The sequence below is a fragment of the Lates calcarifer genome, linkage group LG7_2 (genome assembly GCF_001640805.2).
Source record: "Lates calcarifer isolate ASB-BC8 linkage group LG7_2, TLL_Latcal_v3, whole genome shotgun sequence".
Classification (NCBI taxonomy): domain Eukaryota; kingdom Metazoa; phylum Chordata; class Actinopteri; family Centropomidae; genus Lates; species Lates calcarifer.
Window position 1 is genome coordinate 5,467,449 of NC_066854.1, and position 14,637 is coordinate 5,482,085.

Below are 14,637 nucleotides of genomic sequence, written 5' to 3' on the forward strand. Positions count from 1 at the left end.
AAAGTAGGGAAATACAGTGTAACAAAAAATTAAAAAAAAAAAAAAAAGCATTTTAAACAGGACACAGAAGAAGACAAGATATAAAAGAAGAAAATATTTATACATATTTATAGTTTTTTCTCAGTTTCCAGGAACAGTTCCTTTATGTGTGTAGTTCTTCTTGGTGGCAAATCTGGTTCCTATGGAAGCGCAGGACGGACAGTCTCTCATTTCTAGCTCTTGTGGACAAGGATGACTCTCCCTTTAAGCCATAGTTTCCCAGTAAATGGATGATCTCCTCTAGTGGGAAAGGGATATAGATAGAAAAGGTATATGAACCCTTCGGTTTTCTGCATTAATTTGTCATAAAATGTATTGACAAATATAATGTGCCTAAAATAATAACAAAAAAAATTCTGGCCTTTCATGTTTTTATTGAGAGTAACCATAAAAACCTCATAGTGCTAGTGGAAAAAGAACCCTTGATGTGAGCCATGCCTTGCCAAAAAGTTTTCAGAGTATCTACGCTCAAGAATTATTGATTTACACAAGACTTTAGAAATTCACCAGTCTACAGTTGGGCAAACAGTCTACAAATGGAGACACTTTGGGACTGTGGCTACTCTACTGAGAAGTGGGCCCAGTCAAAATGATCCCAAGAACACAAGAAGACTGGCCTGGCCAGCTTGCAATCATTGAGGGGAAGATGAATTCCCAAGTGTATCAAAAAAATTCTTCAGTACATCAGCTGAAACTCTGTATAAGTTGGGTGATGCAACAGGACAATGATCCAAAACACCGGAGCAAGTTCACAACAGAACAGCTTCAGAACAACAAAATCCACCTTTTGGAGTGGCCCAGTCAGAGCCCAGACCCCAATCCAATAGAGAAGGGGGGGGTCAACCAGCTACTAATTCACTTACTCACTCACTCACTTACTTTTTCCACTACCATTTAGAATGTTGAATGAGTGTGTTCAATAAAGACATGAAAGATCCAAAAAAAATTGACTTAGGTGAAGATCAGATCACATTATGACAAATTAATGTAGAAGACCATAAAATTCCAAAGGGTTCACGTACTGTATATACATGTCATTTCATGCAATTAAAAGCATGTTAAGAGACAAGACATCAAAGCACCTGGATCATTCTCAGCAATGGTGATGAGGTAAAACAGCCCTTCACTAGACAGCAATTGTGCTACCAGGGGCAGAAATCTGTCGGTCACCTCTCGTCCTCGCCTCCCACCAGCCCAGGCAGCCTCTATACCTCTGCTGCTGACCTGAAAGAAAAGAACTCACTGTTAATGTGCCTCACAAATTTGGCCTTCAGATAACCTGCTAAACGGAGCTCAACTACCTCTTCTGATGGTGTCACCACATAGGGAGGGTTGAACAGGAGGACATCCACTTTTCCACTCAGCTGAGGCAGAAGACACTCCACCTAGACGAAGGAAAGGAAATAAGCATTTCAATGGGCCTGTTTTTTCTGCATATTTCAATTCCAAGTCCAAGTGTTACCAGGTCTGTGATGACAGGCTGCAGTGACACATTGTTACAGGAGGCTGTCATTTCTGTGCACTGTGCTGCTGCAGGATTCACATCAGTGCAACTGAGAGAGACAAACACATGCATACATTCATGATTTCTCCCATACAAGTAAATCTGTTTTTATAAGCTGGATACAGGTCACTCACACAAAGCTACTCACATGTATAAAGCTGAAGGTCCGACCACTGATGCCAGAAATGCAGACACCACTCCAGAGCCACTGCCAACCTCCACACACACACTCGGGCTAGAAATAGTGAAGAGACGCAGTTTCAACTTTATTTTTTTAACTGTTCAAACTTCGTACATCTGCAGGTCTACCCAGGTTCCAACACTTTCAGCTATTAGGTTTGTGAATAGCTTTTTGCATCTTGCATCTAGTTAGTTTATATTTTATGCTTTTTCTGAGTTCATCTTAGTTTGTGTGCTTTAGCTCCCTCCCACATCTTTCACTTCTCACACAATACATGTGTAAAAAATGTTGACAAATGTGTGTTCTTTCACTCAGGAGCTGACATTAAATCTATCAGCTGTGACTGTGGTTCACGGGTCAGAGCAGCTCATCCACTATTAGGAAGGTCAGTGGTTAAGCCACTGATCAAACAAGCATTATGCCCACTGACAGGTGATGTGAATAACACTGATCATCTTTACAATAAGATGTTCTGCTGGGGTTCTACCTTGGGGTCTGATGGATGTTGGTTTGGTGGAGTATTTTTACATTTTATAGAATGGATGCCATGCACGTATCACATGGCATCATATCCTGTCAGAAACCATAGTACAGACTCTGAAAAAGCAGTAAAATCTGCTTGTTGTTTGCGTTTGTATTAAAGTAAGTCTTAAGTAAGCAACAGTCCTTTGTGTGTGACCTCATCAGTTGCAGCCTCTGCGCATCTTTCTCCAGGGCGTCTATCAAGAGGAAAGAGTCCTCCGCAGGCTCGTACACATCTTGGAAGCATCCTCGTCCGGCGTGGGAGTAAACGGGTGTGGGATAACCGGTACACATGTTAGCTTCACGGCTGGAGCCTCGCTAGCCGCTTGCACGTGTTGCAGGTTTGCTTCACCCTTACCCTCTACTTATTAGTAGAAACTCCAGACTTCAGACACAGTGTTATTATTTAACGCTTGAGTCAGTTTTAGTTACAAAATACCGCTAATATTCTCCATAAAAGACGTAAACTACGGCTGTGTGGGTTAGCCACTGTAACTAACACACTCACAATTCACTTCCTTGTATACAATCTACGTCAGAGTCACGTGCTTAATCCTTTCTTTGCCGTTAACGTCACTGGACGTATTTCTTTTTCTTTTTTAAATAGAAAAATGGGTTACATATATTTACAACACCACCACAGTGGCTGTATTTCAATGTGTAGGCGGGTATATTTATGAAATTCTGAAATACATCACATCCACCTACACGTCTGAAGTGGGGAAAAATTCATTTAAAAATACATATATAAAATCAAACAGTGTATAGATTGTACCAAAGAAAGACGTTTGCTTTAGACGACAGAAAGTTCTTTATCTGTTCAGATTCCTGTGATAATAAATGTGTCACTAAATAGAAAATACTCCTTTTTATCAAGTGAGTTCATGAAGTACTAAAATATATTTTTTAATGTAAATCTCTTAAGTTTTTAAAACTATATAAATATAAGTAGTAAAGTAATCGTGATTTTCCTTTTTTGTTAATATTAATTTGTACGAGAACCCAACTGTTTAGCGTTTAAACTGTGAAAAGGGAAGAAATGGTCTGCTGGCGTAATTAAGGACAATTTAGCCACCAGACACAGTGATAATGATACAATAACAGCAAGAGCAAATCAGTAAACACTAAATACACCATCAAACTGAAAACACAAGGACAACTAATACTGCTGGTTCATTAATACCTATTTAGCAAAACTGAGAAACAATATTGGACTCCAGGCGGCTAAATTAACAAAACTGCTGCTGCATAAAGAGAGCAATAACAAGAAATGTAGGAAATGTATTTCCACTTAGGCTTTAGATGAACAGGGTTTCTTAATCATATTTCCTTGGCTTGTTGTTAGAAAGTTTAATCACTAACTGCAAAAGCTCAAACGCTAGAACTTTGGATCAGTAATTATAAAATCTTACAGAATTAAAGATTAAAAACATGCTTGAAACACAAGAAACTGGATCTAAATACCCAAAAGAAATAGTTAATATAGCTGGAGGTTAATTCTACGGCCATTTCCCTTAAACACATGATGTAACATCTAGGCATCTATGCACACACACATACAGAGATATACCTCTGAGATCAAATTATAGCTTCTCACCCAACAGCAAAACAAGCTGACAAAACTCTTAGTTAATGTCTTAGAGAGTCTCATCAGCAGAAAGAGCAGGTTCACTTGTTTTGATGAATCTAACACCTCTACACCACTGAGGCACCAAGCCAATCTGAGGTGTTAAAAAAATAAACTGTAATGATGCAACAATGTAGTAACACAAAACAAAGCAGGTGAACATGTCAAATACAAATACAAACTTTCCATGTGCTGCAAACTATGGAAAAGTCTTAACAAGTTTGGAAAATCTGAGCAGTTTCCCACTTCATGTAGAGCTGTCTCTTTAGTTTAGTCATTCAACACTGTGCATAAAAACACAAAAAGAAGGCATACTTTATAAAGGGTTTAACCAGAAGATGTGCCATGGGTTAAGTCAGATACATATGATTTTGATGATTACATCATCATCTTGCACGAGTAAGAAATCAATATTTTTTTTCAGTTGAAAAGACTGATTCCAATCATATGACGCAATCATATGATAGCTTAGAAAAGAATAGAATAGAATAGAATAGAATAGAACAGGCTTTATTGTCACTGTACAGTTAAGTACAATGAAATTGTGGGTGTTCCATGAAGACAAACAGTGCATTATAGAAGGAATTTTATACGATAAGAAATACAAAATGTACATAAATAATACAAAAAAAAATTTACACAAATTTTATGCCATTTACAGACACATAAACAGACATAGACTCAGACATAGACTGCACAGAGAGTGGGAGCAAGGGGAAAAGCCTTGTTCTGTTTAGCTCACTGGCATTCTCTCATTTGTTTAATCCACATTAAACAGCTTCATATGTACCATTCTATTCATACCATTCATTTTTGATATCAATCTCTCCTAACAACCCTCCAAACTAATTCTTCTTTGGGTTGCCAGATTTGGTTTGGAAAGTTTGGTTGTTGTATAGCTTTAAGTCACCTTTCTTTTTAAATAAAGTGGCTTAGATTTTTGATAAATCTACAGAGAAATTCTAAAAATATGTTTTTGCTCTGTCATAGTGGGTTAGTGAGTGTAGACTGATTGACTAAAATGGATTTTTTTTCCAAAAAAATGATATCTACCACCCAGTAAAGTGCAAAAAGTAAAGGTGTACTTTCTAAGTGAGGCCCTTTAAGAATTACTCACTAAGGTTTATTAATGCAGACTTATTGACTTAGTAGACCATGGTGTTCTTATAAAATCTTAATTCTTCTTGCTTTGCAACTCTGCTATAGTTGTCAGACTGGGTTTAAAAGGTCTTCCTGCATGATGAATTGAACTGGAACTACAAAGCAGGCTTGCTATACACCACCTAAGGAGTGTTTTTGGCAACCCAAGAGCTGTTCTTACATCTGGCTTATTATACATTAGGCTGAAGCGAAGGGTTGGTCAAACATTAATAAAGCTCAATAATAAAGTTTTATTTGAAAGTGGTGCGTGGAAATGAAGAATATGAATAAAAACAAAAAATAAATATGACAGGATGATGGAGGGGGAGAAAAAGGAGGCGGGGTGAGTTACATCATCTTTGGGCTCTTGGAAAAATGATAGGGTGGCGTAAGAGGAAGATAAATTAACTGTCTGGTAGGGAGTTTAATTATTTTTCCTCTTGCCCCCCTCTCATCCCTGCTTCTCTCCTCCCTGATGGACAGCAGTGGCCCACCCCCACTCTGCTTCCCCAACCTCAACTCCTCCTGCAGACGTCTGTCTCTGCCCCGCTCTGAGACCGCTCTACTTTACACTCTGCTGGCCTTCGTCTCTCTGCTCACTGTGACGCTCAACCTGCTCGTCATCATCTCCATCTCTCACTTCAGGCAGCTCCACACTCCGACCAACGCCCTGCTCCTGTCCCTGGCTGTGTCCGACCTGGTGGTGGGGCTGATGGTGATGCCCATCGAAGGCCTGCGCTACATGGAGACATGCTGGCTGCTGGGGAGGCTGATGTGTGCTCTGACTCCTTATGTTTCTTACTGTCTGCTCTCTGCCTCTCTGGGCAACATGGTGCTTATATCCATAGATCGCTACCTGGCTATCTGTGACCCACTGCTCTATTCGTCTAAGATCACTGTGAACAGAGTTAAAATTTTAATCTGCTTGTGCTGGGCTTGTTCTCTTGTCTATAATGGGTGTATTCTGATGGGACACTTAGGCCGGCCAGACAGGTTCAGGTCCTGCCACGGGGAGTGTGTGGTGGTCATCAGCCACCTCTCAGGTACATTAGATCTCTTCATCTCTTTTGTCGGACCCTGCACTGTCATGGTTGTTCTGTATATGAGGGTGTTTGTGGTTGCTGTTTCTCAGGTGCGTGTTATGCGGTTGCAGACAGCAGCCACCGCTGTCACTGCAGCTCCAGCTGCTAGGAAATCAGAGAGAAAGGCAGCCAGGACTCTGGGGGTTGTGATAGCTGTGTTTCTAATGTGTTTCTGCCCGTATTATTATCCTGCTCTTGCAGGTCAGGACACCTCCACTAGCTTGTCCTATTATGCCACGCTGTCTTGGATCATGTTGATGAACTCCTGTGTGAACCCTCTGATTTACGCCTTGTTTTACCCCTGGTTTAGGAAAGCAGTCAAACTCATTGTCACCCTCAGAATACTGCAGGTTCACTCCCGGGAGGTCAAGATACTGTAAACAGGGCTGAAACAGGGCTGGCCTGACTGTCCTGCTGCAGCACCACAGAGAGCCTCCACAGTGGACTCAGGCACAGAGTTTCACATGTTGTCACACAGTTGTGTTGTAAGCAGGTTTTTCTCATGAATACACACCTCGGCTCTGAGTGAAGCACATTAACCTTGGCTAAAGTGACTGCACACTGCAAATGTCTGAGTATTGACTCTGAATGAAACATTGTGTGCACAGCCTTTGTGTCTGTGTGTATTACCCATAAAAAACATAAAGATGCAGATCTAGAAAAGTCTCAGTGATCGATAGGATAAATCATTTTTTTTACACATCTCAGCTCTGCTCTTTCTTTTGTTTTTACCAGACTGTCATAAGCACCAAGAAATCATAAAAAATGAGTACAAACTGGATGTATAAAAAGACTCATATGAGAATCTTATAAATATTTTCAAATAATTCATGCTGGTCGACTGTGAAATAGAAAAATGAATAAATGAATGAATAACAGACTACTCTGTTGGCTCTGTGCTTTGCACAGCCACTCACTGTCAGTTTCCCTGTTAAGTCTGTGTGGTTTAGTCTCCTCTAATCAGTATCACTGTTATTAAGCATTTGAATGTGGCTATTATGCACTTCTCCTGCCAGCTGTGCTATTAAAAATAATCAAGTCAGTGTGTTCTTTATCACTGCCATGTTTTATTTAATATAATACAGAATTGCTGTCAAATACATTTGGTTTGTTGCTGCTAATTTCTGTCTGTCTACACAAATACGAGAGCTTTAAATTTAACACCAATGCACCACAAACTGCATGCTCTGTCCTATCAAAAACAAATGAACTTAAATGACCATATATATTAAGTATAACACTGCATATTCTTGTATTTAGTCTGAATTATTGCTTTGCCTCTGTAGACTCACCCACTTGGCAGCTGCTCCCAGCTGTCTGCGAGAATCAGGCCTGTAAAAAACAATGATTAGAAAATGATTAGAAGACATTTAAGCATGAAGGTTCACAGATACAGTTAAAAACAGTCACCTGAAGTGGAAAAATCTGAATGAGAGCAAAGAATTAAAACACACATTCCTCTCCCTAGGCCAAACTATGCCTGCATGAAGGACTGTAATTTTTTTATGGTGCAATTCTTTGGTTGTAAATCTCTAAAAGTCAAACATATTAATGATGTCCTTTGTTTCAACATTATAGACTTGCTCAATAAATGCAATTCATCAAACACCATATTATCAAAGCCCACAGTTAAAGGGTATGGACAATCCTAGTTGTAGCCACATGGTGGCGCTGCCAGACTATTGACACTACAGTATAATCCAGAGGGTGTTTGCTGCCTCTTTGTACAGCAGAACAAGCCATACACCAACAACATACTCTTAAAAACACCTCCAACCGCCTTTTAAAGCATTTCACAAATGTCACCAACAGTGCTTTATGAAAAACTCCCACTTTACAGATACAATAACTCATAATGTTACACAGTTGAAATGTCGACCGTACCCACCCAAAAACAACAATCTTTTCCCACCAAACTGTAGGGGGGCAGAGGGAGAAGTGATGATGATGATGAAGAGGAACATAGGTTGCATCAGTCATCAGGTGTTTGGAGAGACAGAGGTGCAGGTTTGAGGAATATAAATTAACTGTCTGATGGTGAGTTGCATTTAGTCTCCTCCTCCCTGATGGACAGCAGTGGCCCACCCCCACTCTGCTTCCCCAACCTCAACTCCTCCTGCAGACGTCTGTCTCTGCCCCGCTCTGAGACCGCTCTACTTTACACTCTGCTGGCCTTCGTCTCTCTGCTCACTGTGACGCTCAACCTGCTCGTCATCATCTCCATCTCTCACTTCAGGCAGCTCCACACTCCGACCAACGCCCTGCTCCTGTCCCTGGCTGTGTCCGACCTGGTGGTGGGGCTGCTGGGGATGCCCATCGAAGGCCTGCGCTACATGGAGACATGCTGGCTGCTGGGGAGGCTGATGTGTGCTCTGACTCCTTATGTTTCTTACTGTCTGCTCTCTGCCTCTCTGGGCAACATGGTGCTTATATCCATAGATCGCTACCTGGCTATCTGTGACCCACTGCTCTATTCGTCTAAGATCACTGTGAACAGAGTTAAAATTTTAATCTGCTTGTGCTGGGCTTGTTCTCTTGTCTATAATGGGTGTATTCTGATGGGACACTTAGGCCGGCCAGACAGGTTCAGGTCCTGCCACGGGGAGTGTGTGGTGGTCATCAGCCACCTCTCAGGAACTGTTGACCTCTTTGTCACATTTGTCGGACCCTGCACTGTCATGGTTGTTCTGTATATGAGGGTGTTTGTGGTTGCTGTTTCTCAGGTGCGTGTAATTCGATCACAGACTGTTGCTGCCAACGTCAAAGCAGCTCCAGCTGCTAGGAAATCAGAGAGAAAGGCAGCCAGGACTCTGGGGGTTGTGATAGCTGTATTTCTAGTGTGTTTCTGCCCGTATTATTATCCTGCTCTTGCAGGTCAGGACACCTCCACTAGCTTGTCCTACTTTGCTGCTCTGTCTTGGATCATGTTTTTGAACTCCTGTATGAACCCTCTGATTTATGCTCTATTCTACCCCTGGTTTAGAAAAGCTATTAAACTCATCTTCACACTTGAAATCCTGCAGGCTCATTCTCGGGAGATAAAGATCCTTTAGACACAGCTGAAACTATCTGTGTTTGTTCGCTATCCAGTTTTAATGAAACATGCTCACTGTACCATTTGTGTACACGTGCTGCATAGACTGTGAATTGAGAATATAATGAGCAGCAGGGACTCGACAGTGGCTTCAGCTGCTGCAGGATTTCTCATTTTGTCCACACCCTGCAGTAAAACATGATTACACATGAGACAAATAATTATTAAAGTGACAAGACTTTGATGTGCATTTTCATCATACAGAATTTAAAACCTTTGAGAAAATCTCAGTTTGACTGCATTTCATCTCTTTGCTTTGCAGTGTGTAAATATGCTGCTAAACGTAGTGACGACATAATGTGATGCAGCTTCATATTTGAATACTTTGCCAATACATATCTACATGAGTGGTTTATACATGTATAATTGCGTTATTACTCATTAGATATAACACAGGTTTGACTTTTCTTCCCTATGACAAGGCTATGTTATCAGTATTTTATAGATAATGCATGGTAATTGATTGTACTACAGTTCATGATAAATTCATATGTTTTATTAGATTAGTTAGTCTGCTTCTTTGTTCAACGAGATCCCTATTAACTTTGCTACTTTGTCTGAAAAATACCTGCAGTTTTCCCTCTTTCATGCTGCAAATCAGTTTAACATTGTAATCAATGTCTCCATGCAAAGACTGCCATCAAACATTAAACATTAAACTTAACACTTCACTTTTATTTATTCTTAATTTTTAATTTTTTTCCTCCACAGACTTACCCATAAGAAGCATCTTGTGTTGATATGAAGCAGGCCTGCAAATCATAAAATGGTGATTGAAGTGTCAGGTCATGTCACATGGTAAATATACTGTATGAACAGGCCTAAGGTAACAAAACATTCTCCCTTCCCTTGGGCCAAAAGCGGTTTTAGCAATGCTTTAAGAGCAACTCTATGAGTATAAATCTATAAAAATTAGTAACTCTATGAAGGTTAAATGAGGTTTATTTACTGAATAAGTACATACTCGCTACATACACAGGTACAATCGAATAAGTGTAGGTATAGATTTAAGTCTTGTTATCACCATCATTCCTCAATTTTAACTATAACCCAAATGCAGTCATTAACAAGTCAAATAAACTATCTAAATAAACACAAGCGTTGTGCTCTTTGTCTGCTTTTGAATGCATTATTCTCCTGAATAAGTCTCCTGAATAAGTCTCCTGAAGTTTATACTATTTTCAAGGATAGAGCCCTTTATAAAGCACAAAGTTATCAAGTTTCTATTAGGACTGTGTTTGAAAATCATGACAAAAATAAGCTATAGGTAGTTTTCTGTTACCATAGGACAAAACAGACTCACTATTGCTGGACTATTACACATCTAACATTTTGATTAGGCCACTCTGATGCTCTGCAGCTGCAGTGCCACATCCGAGGCGTAAGGGGGCAGTGTCGCATAGTAACATTTGATGTCTAACTCCGTTGTAAACTAGAGCTCGAAAACCAGGTAGCTGGGAAATATGACATGACCAAGAACCACTGTTTTCTGACAACATTAAATATAAGTATAATTACAACACTTGACTATTTTTATTCGAAACATGTTACGGACATTGTGTCGGGCCGGTGGCGCCGTTTTAAAGGTAAAGAGACAGTTTGTCAGGCATTAGCAAGTCTGTGTGTGCTAGTTGAAAGATAGCTTGTTAATTTGCTAGCCTGTTAACTTTAGCCAGTAAAGTCACTTTACCCTTTTTTTCTTAAAACGTCTAACACCTGTCATTTCACTTTCCTATATGTGAATTTGTATCATGAGATTTAGCATTTTTTACATCAACGTTACCTGTAGTGAACGGTAGCTAGCTCCTGTCAAACTCTCAATCCGTCACAGGTTGTAATGCAAGCTTAAGCCCATGTAATAAACGTGATACAGGTGTGACAGTATTTATAGATATTATTTAACGATCTGTTGTAATGGGTACATATTTGTGTGTGTATATTTTTGCACACTTATACTAGTTACTAAGTCCTTGAGGTTTGTTAGCATCAGAATTTAGTGCCCTTCATGCAAAATGACCATTTAAGAATAACATCCATCATATTATTGAATTAATTGCATTAATGTGTGTAACACATTAATAGTAGAGCTGGTAAAGGTATGGCTAATGTTAATTATACTGTTGGGTAGCTTATGAATTTTTAACTAATTCTTCACACACTGTCAGTCTTACAAGCACTTCAGTGCTACTGACTATTACCAAATAATGTCACACATGAGGGAAACTGACTGTTTAAAGATAACAGAAACATGGGTATTAACTTTAAGACAGATCCACTGATTTGTAACAAACATACTTATCACAGCTGTATGATTGCCTGTCTCTACAGAGCTCCCAACGCACTGTGCCCAGGTTGTGGGTGACCCCAGCCCAGCAGCGATGGGCCTCTAATTTACCCATGAACACAGTGGTCCTGTTTGTGCCACAGCAGGAGGCCTGGGTGGTCGAGAGGATGGGTCGCTTTCACCGGATCTTAGAGCCGGTAATACTTTTCAACCAGGTTTTAAATAAGAATGTGTTTGGGAAGGCTAACACTAACATTATCATTTAACTACATTTTTTTGTCCTTTCTTACAGGGACTGAACATCCTCATTCCCATACTTGACCGAATTCGTTATGTGCAAAGCCTTAAAGAGATTGTTATTGACATCCCTGAACAATCAGCTGTATCTCTAGGTAAGTTTGATCTCTATTGCATGTTGGGAAAAAGTCAAAGCAACTGATGACTTTAACATTTGTGTCTATTAATGGCTTAAACATCTTCAGGGCTGAATGAACTCATATTTTCTTGGTCTTTACACAGATAATGTGACGCTTCAAATTGATGGAGTTCTTTATTTGAGAATCCTAGATCCGTTTAAGGTACGCTGGTAGGAGTATTCAAGTACTAGGCTCTCATTTTGTGGATAAATTGTATACTGATTTGAAGCAATCAAGCAGTACTGTTTTTTAGCCAGCAGGTGGCACCAGTTAGTTTAGTTATTCATGAAATCTCCTCATGGAGACTGATCACTTTTGTCTGTCCAGGCTAGTTATGGTGTAGAGGATCCAGAATATGCTGTGACTCAGCTTGCACAAACCACAATGCGTTCTGAACTGGGCAAACTCACACTGGATAAAGTGTTCAGGGTAGGAAACAAGCACAAGCACTGTTTGGTGTGTATGTCATTGTAAAAGGATAGTGATTATCTTAAACCTTCTATCTTGGACCCTCTGGTTTTCAAGGAAAGGGAGTCCCTTAATTCCAACATCGTCCACTCCATCAATCAGGCGTCAGATGAGTGGGGAATCCGCTGCCTGCGTTATGAAATCAAAGACATACAAGTTCCACCTCGTGTTAAAGAATCAATGCAGATGCAGGTAAGACACAGACATAACCATGACTATCATCTCAATATCCTGAAACATTCAAGAGGCCATTTAGATGCAAGTTCTCTGTCAGAATATGCAGGAATTACAAAACATTATCACTGTCAACTCTAATTATTCAGTTATATAATTTTCTGTTTTCAAAACAATCAAAGACAGTTACTAAACAGGAGAGTTCCCCGGGGGTTATGCAAATTGTCGGTCGCACCCAACCATCGGGTGATTTTAGGATTATTTTGTTTCCCTGGCGGAGAAATACGTGACATCCTTCTTTGTTCTTTGTTTCCTGTGTAGGTGGAGGCCGAGCGTAGGAAGAGAGCCACAGTGCTGGAGTCTGAGGGGACACGGGAAGCGGCCATCAATGTCGCAGAGGGTCACAAGCAAGCCCAAATCCTGGCCTCAGAGGGAGAGAAGGTCGAGCAGATCAACAAAGCTGCTGGTTGGTGCATTTTACTTTTTACTCAAAGAAACAACTGTTTCCTTAACTGGGACTTTTCCATGCAGGAATCATGGGAGCACGTATGTAATTGAAGGTCTTGTTAACTTAGGACTTAGGCCCTCATTACACTAAATCCACAAAGCATTTAATTACGTGCCTGCAGACTGTGTTACAACACTACACGAGCATCTCACAACTCAGACTAAAAACAAATCATTCATGTTTACTGACAAAGTCCAAATATATTGAGAAGAAGTTAATCAAAAGGAGCCTTTTATAATATAAACCCAAAACAAATGTACTTTGTTGTTAATTCACATGTCGTGTTGTCTCTAGGTGAGGCCCAAGCTGTGTTAGCCAAAGCAGAAGCCAAAGCCAAGGCCATTCGTCTGTTGTCAGAGGCTCTGGCTGAACAGGTATTAGATTGAAAATGATGTTAAGCTCTCGTGTTATTTGGAAAAGCTCCTCTCAGTATTCACAGTAACCAGGGTTTTGGTTGTGCTCTTGACAGAACGGAAACGCTGCAGCCTCACTGAGCGTCGCCGAACAGTACGTCTCTGCTTTCTCCAACCTCGCGAAAGAGTCCAACACTGTGCTTCTGCCCTCCAACACTGGGGACGTTAGCGGAATGGTCACACAGGTACGCTCTTTTCTACTAAGTAGCTAGTAATCTTGATAAGGGTCATTGTTTGGTATGTTTTTGGTTAAAGGAATAGTTATTAACTTCTGCTATGTGTTTGTAACGCTTTCCATATTGTTCTTTCGCCCTCAGGCCATGACTATTTACAGCACGCTATCCAAGCCGATGTTAAAAGTCGACAGCATCAAGACCAAGCCGGAGGAGCCCAGTGAAGAGCCTCCAGTCCAGTCAACATCAGCCCACTAGCAGAGGACACCATTACTGCACCAAACTGCAGCAGAGACAGAAAAAAGAAGAAGCAGTTTTCTACAGCTTTGGAGGCCAATGGCTCTGCTGTGTGTCTAGTGTCTAGTGCAAAGGGCGCTCTATCTACTGCAGGGCACAGGCTGTCGAGACTGAAGAACAGCACTTGATAAACAGAGGCGATGCTGAGCGAGGACAGCTGGGAAAAAGAGAGAAACTGAACCATAAATTATGTTACTTGTGTCGGTCAGGTGTTGATGGTGATAAGGACATGAAATCTGCCAGTATATTGTCAATGTGCAGCTTCTCTTTGAATGGATATTTAGTGGCTGTGCAATTATATGCAAATGTGACTTAACATTTTAAGCCATAATTATGCTAGTACATGACTCACATTTATGTGTTGTGTGTCACTCAGCCTGGTTTCTCATGATTAAAAAAACATAATTTATTATCATTTTAAATTCAGTTATTTTTTTATTTATTTGCATTTTTCTGTATTATATAGAGATTAATTAGCTTTCAGAAGGGTGTAGTTCAAACCATCAAAGCACTTAAGTTAAAAAAAAAAGCCTTGTAATTCATTTATTTGTTGTTGATGTTGGGATCATGTGTTTGAGGAGAATTTTGGTCATTGAGAGAGAGAAAGAAATAAAAGTTTCAATTGTACACGTCAAGCTTTGTCGTTAATTCAGAGACCAGTGACCAGCTGTATTTTGGGTATTACAATTGTACGGTTTCTCCGCTAAAGACACTG

General features: G+C 40.3%; 4 protein-coding genes across 4 annotated transcripts; 3 read left to right on the plus strand and 1 right to left on the minus strand.

Moving 5' to 3' along the window:
- Positions 1-40: 40 nt before the first annotated feature.
- On the minus strand, positions 41-2,788 carry n6amt1 (N-6 adenine-specific DNA methyltransferase 1). The gene is made up of 6 exons (XM_018690647.2): positions 2,404-2,788; positions 1,692-1,778; positions 1,502-1,592; positions 1,341-1,424; positions 1,122-1,263; positions 41-279 (listed from the first exon to the last, which is right to left on the minus strand). Exons 1-6 carry the CDS (start codon positions 2,538-2,540, stop codon positions 143-145), a joined length of 678 nt encoding a protein of 225 aa, XP_018546163.1. The 5' UTR covers positions 2,541-2,788; the 3' UTR covers positions 41-142.
- A 2,700-nt stretch (positions 2,789-5,488) lies between these two features.
- LOC108892853 (trace amine-associated receptor 13c-like) lies at positions 5,489-6,764 on the plus strand. Its single transcript, XM_018690611.2, has one exon. The coding sequence runs from the start codon at positions 5,489-5,491 to the stop codon at positions 6,473-6,475; it is 987 nt and encodes a 328-aa protein (XP_018546127.1). The 3' UTR covers positions 6,476-6,764.
- A 1,224-nt stretch (positions 6,765-7,988) lies between these two features.
- LOC108892852 (trace amine-associated receptor 13c-like) lies at positions 7,989-9,215 on the plus strand. Its single transcript, XM_018690610.2, has one exon. The coding sequence runs from the start codon at positions 8,162-8,164 to the stop codon at positions 9,146-9,148; it is 987 nt and encodes a 328-aa protein (XP_018546126.1). The 5' UTR covers positions 7,989-8,161; the 3' UTR covers positions 9,149-9,215.
- A 1,370-nt stretch (positions 9,216-10,585) lies between these two features.
- LOC108892846 (stomatin-like protein 2, mitochondrial) lies at positions 10,586-14,549 on the plus strand. Its single transcript, XM_018690603.2, has 10 exons — positions 10,586-10,775; positions 11,518-11,670; positions 11,766-11,865; positions 11,993-12,051; positions 12,217-12,318; positions 12,415-12,549; positions 12,853-12,997; positions 13,334-13,413; positions 13,509-13,637; positions 13,770-14,549. Exons 1-10 carry the CDS (start codon positions 10,734-10,736, stop codon positions 13,881-13,883), a joined length of 1,059 nt encoding a protein of 352 aa, XP_018546119.1. The 5' UTR covers positions 10,586-10,733; the 3' UTR covers positions 13,884-14,549.
- Positions 14,550-14,637: the final 88 nt, after the last annotated feature.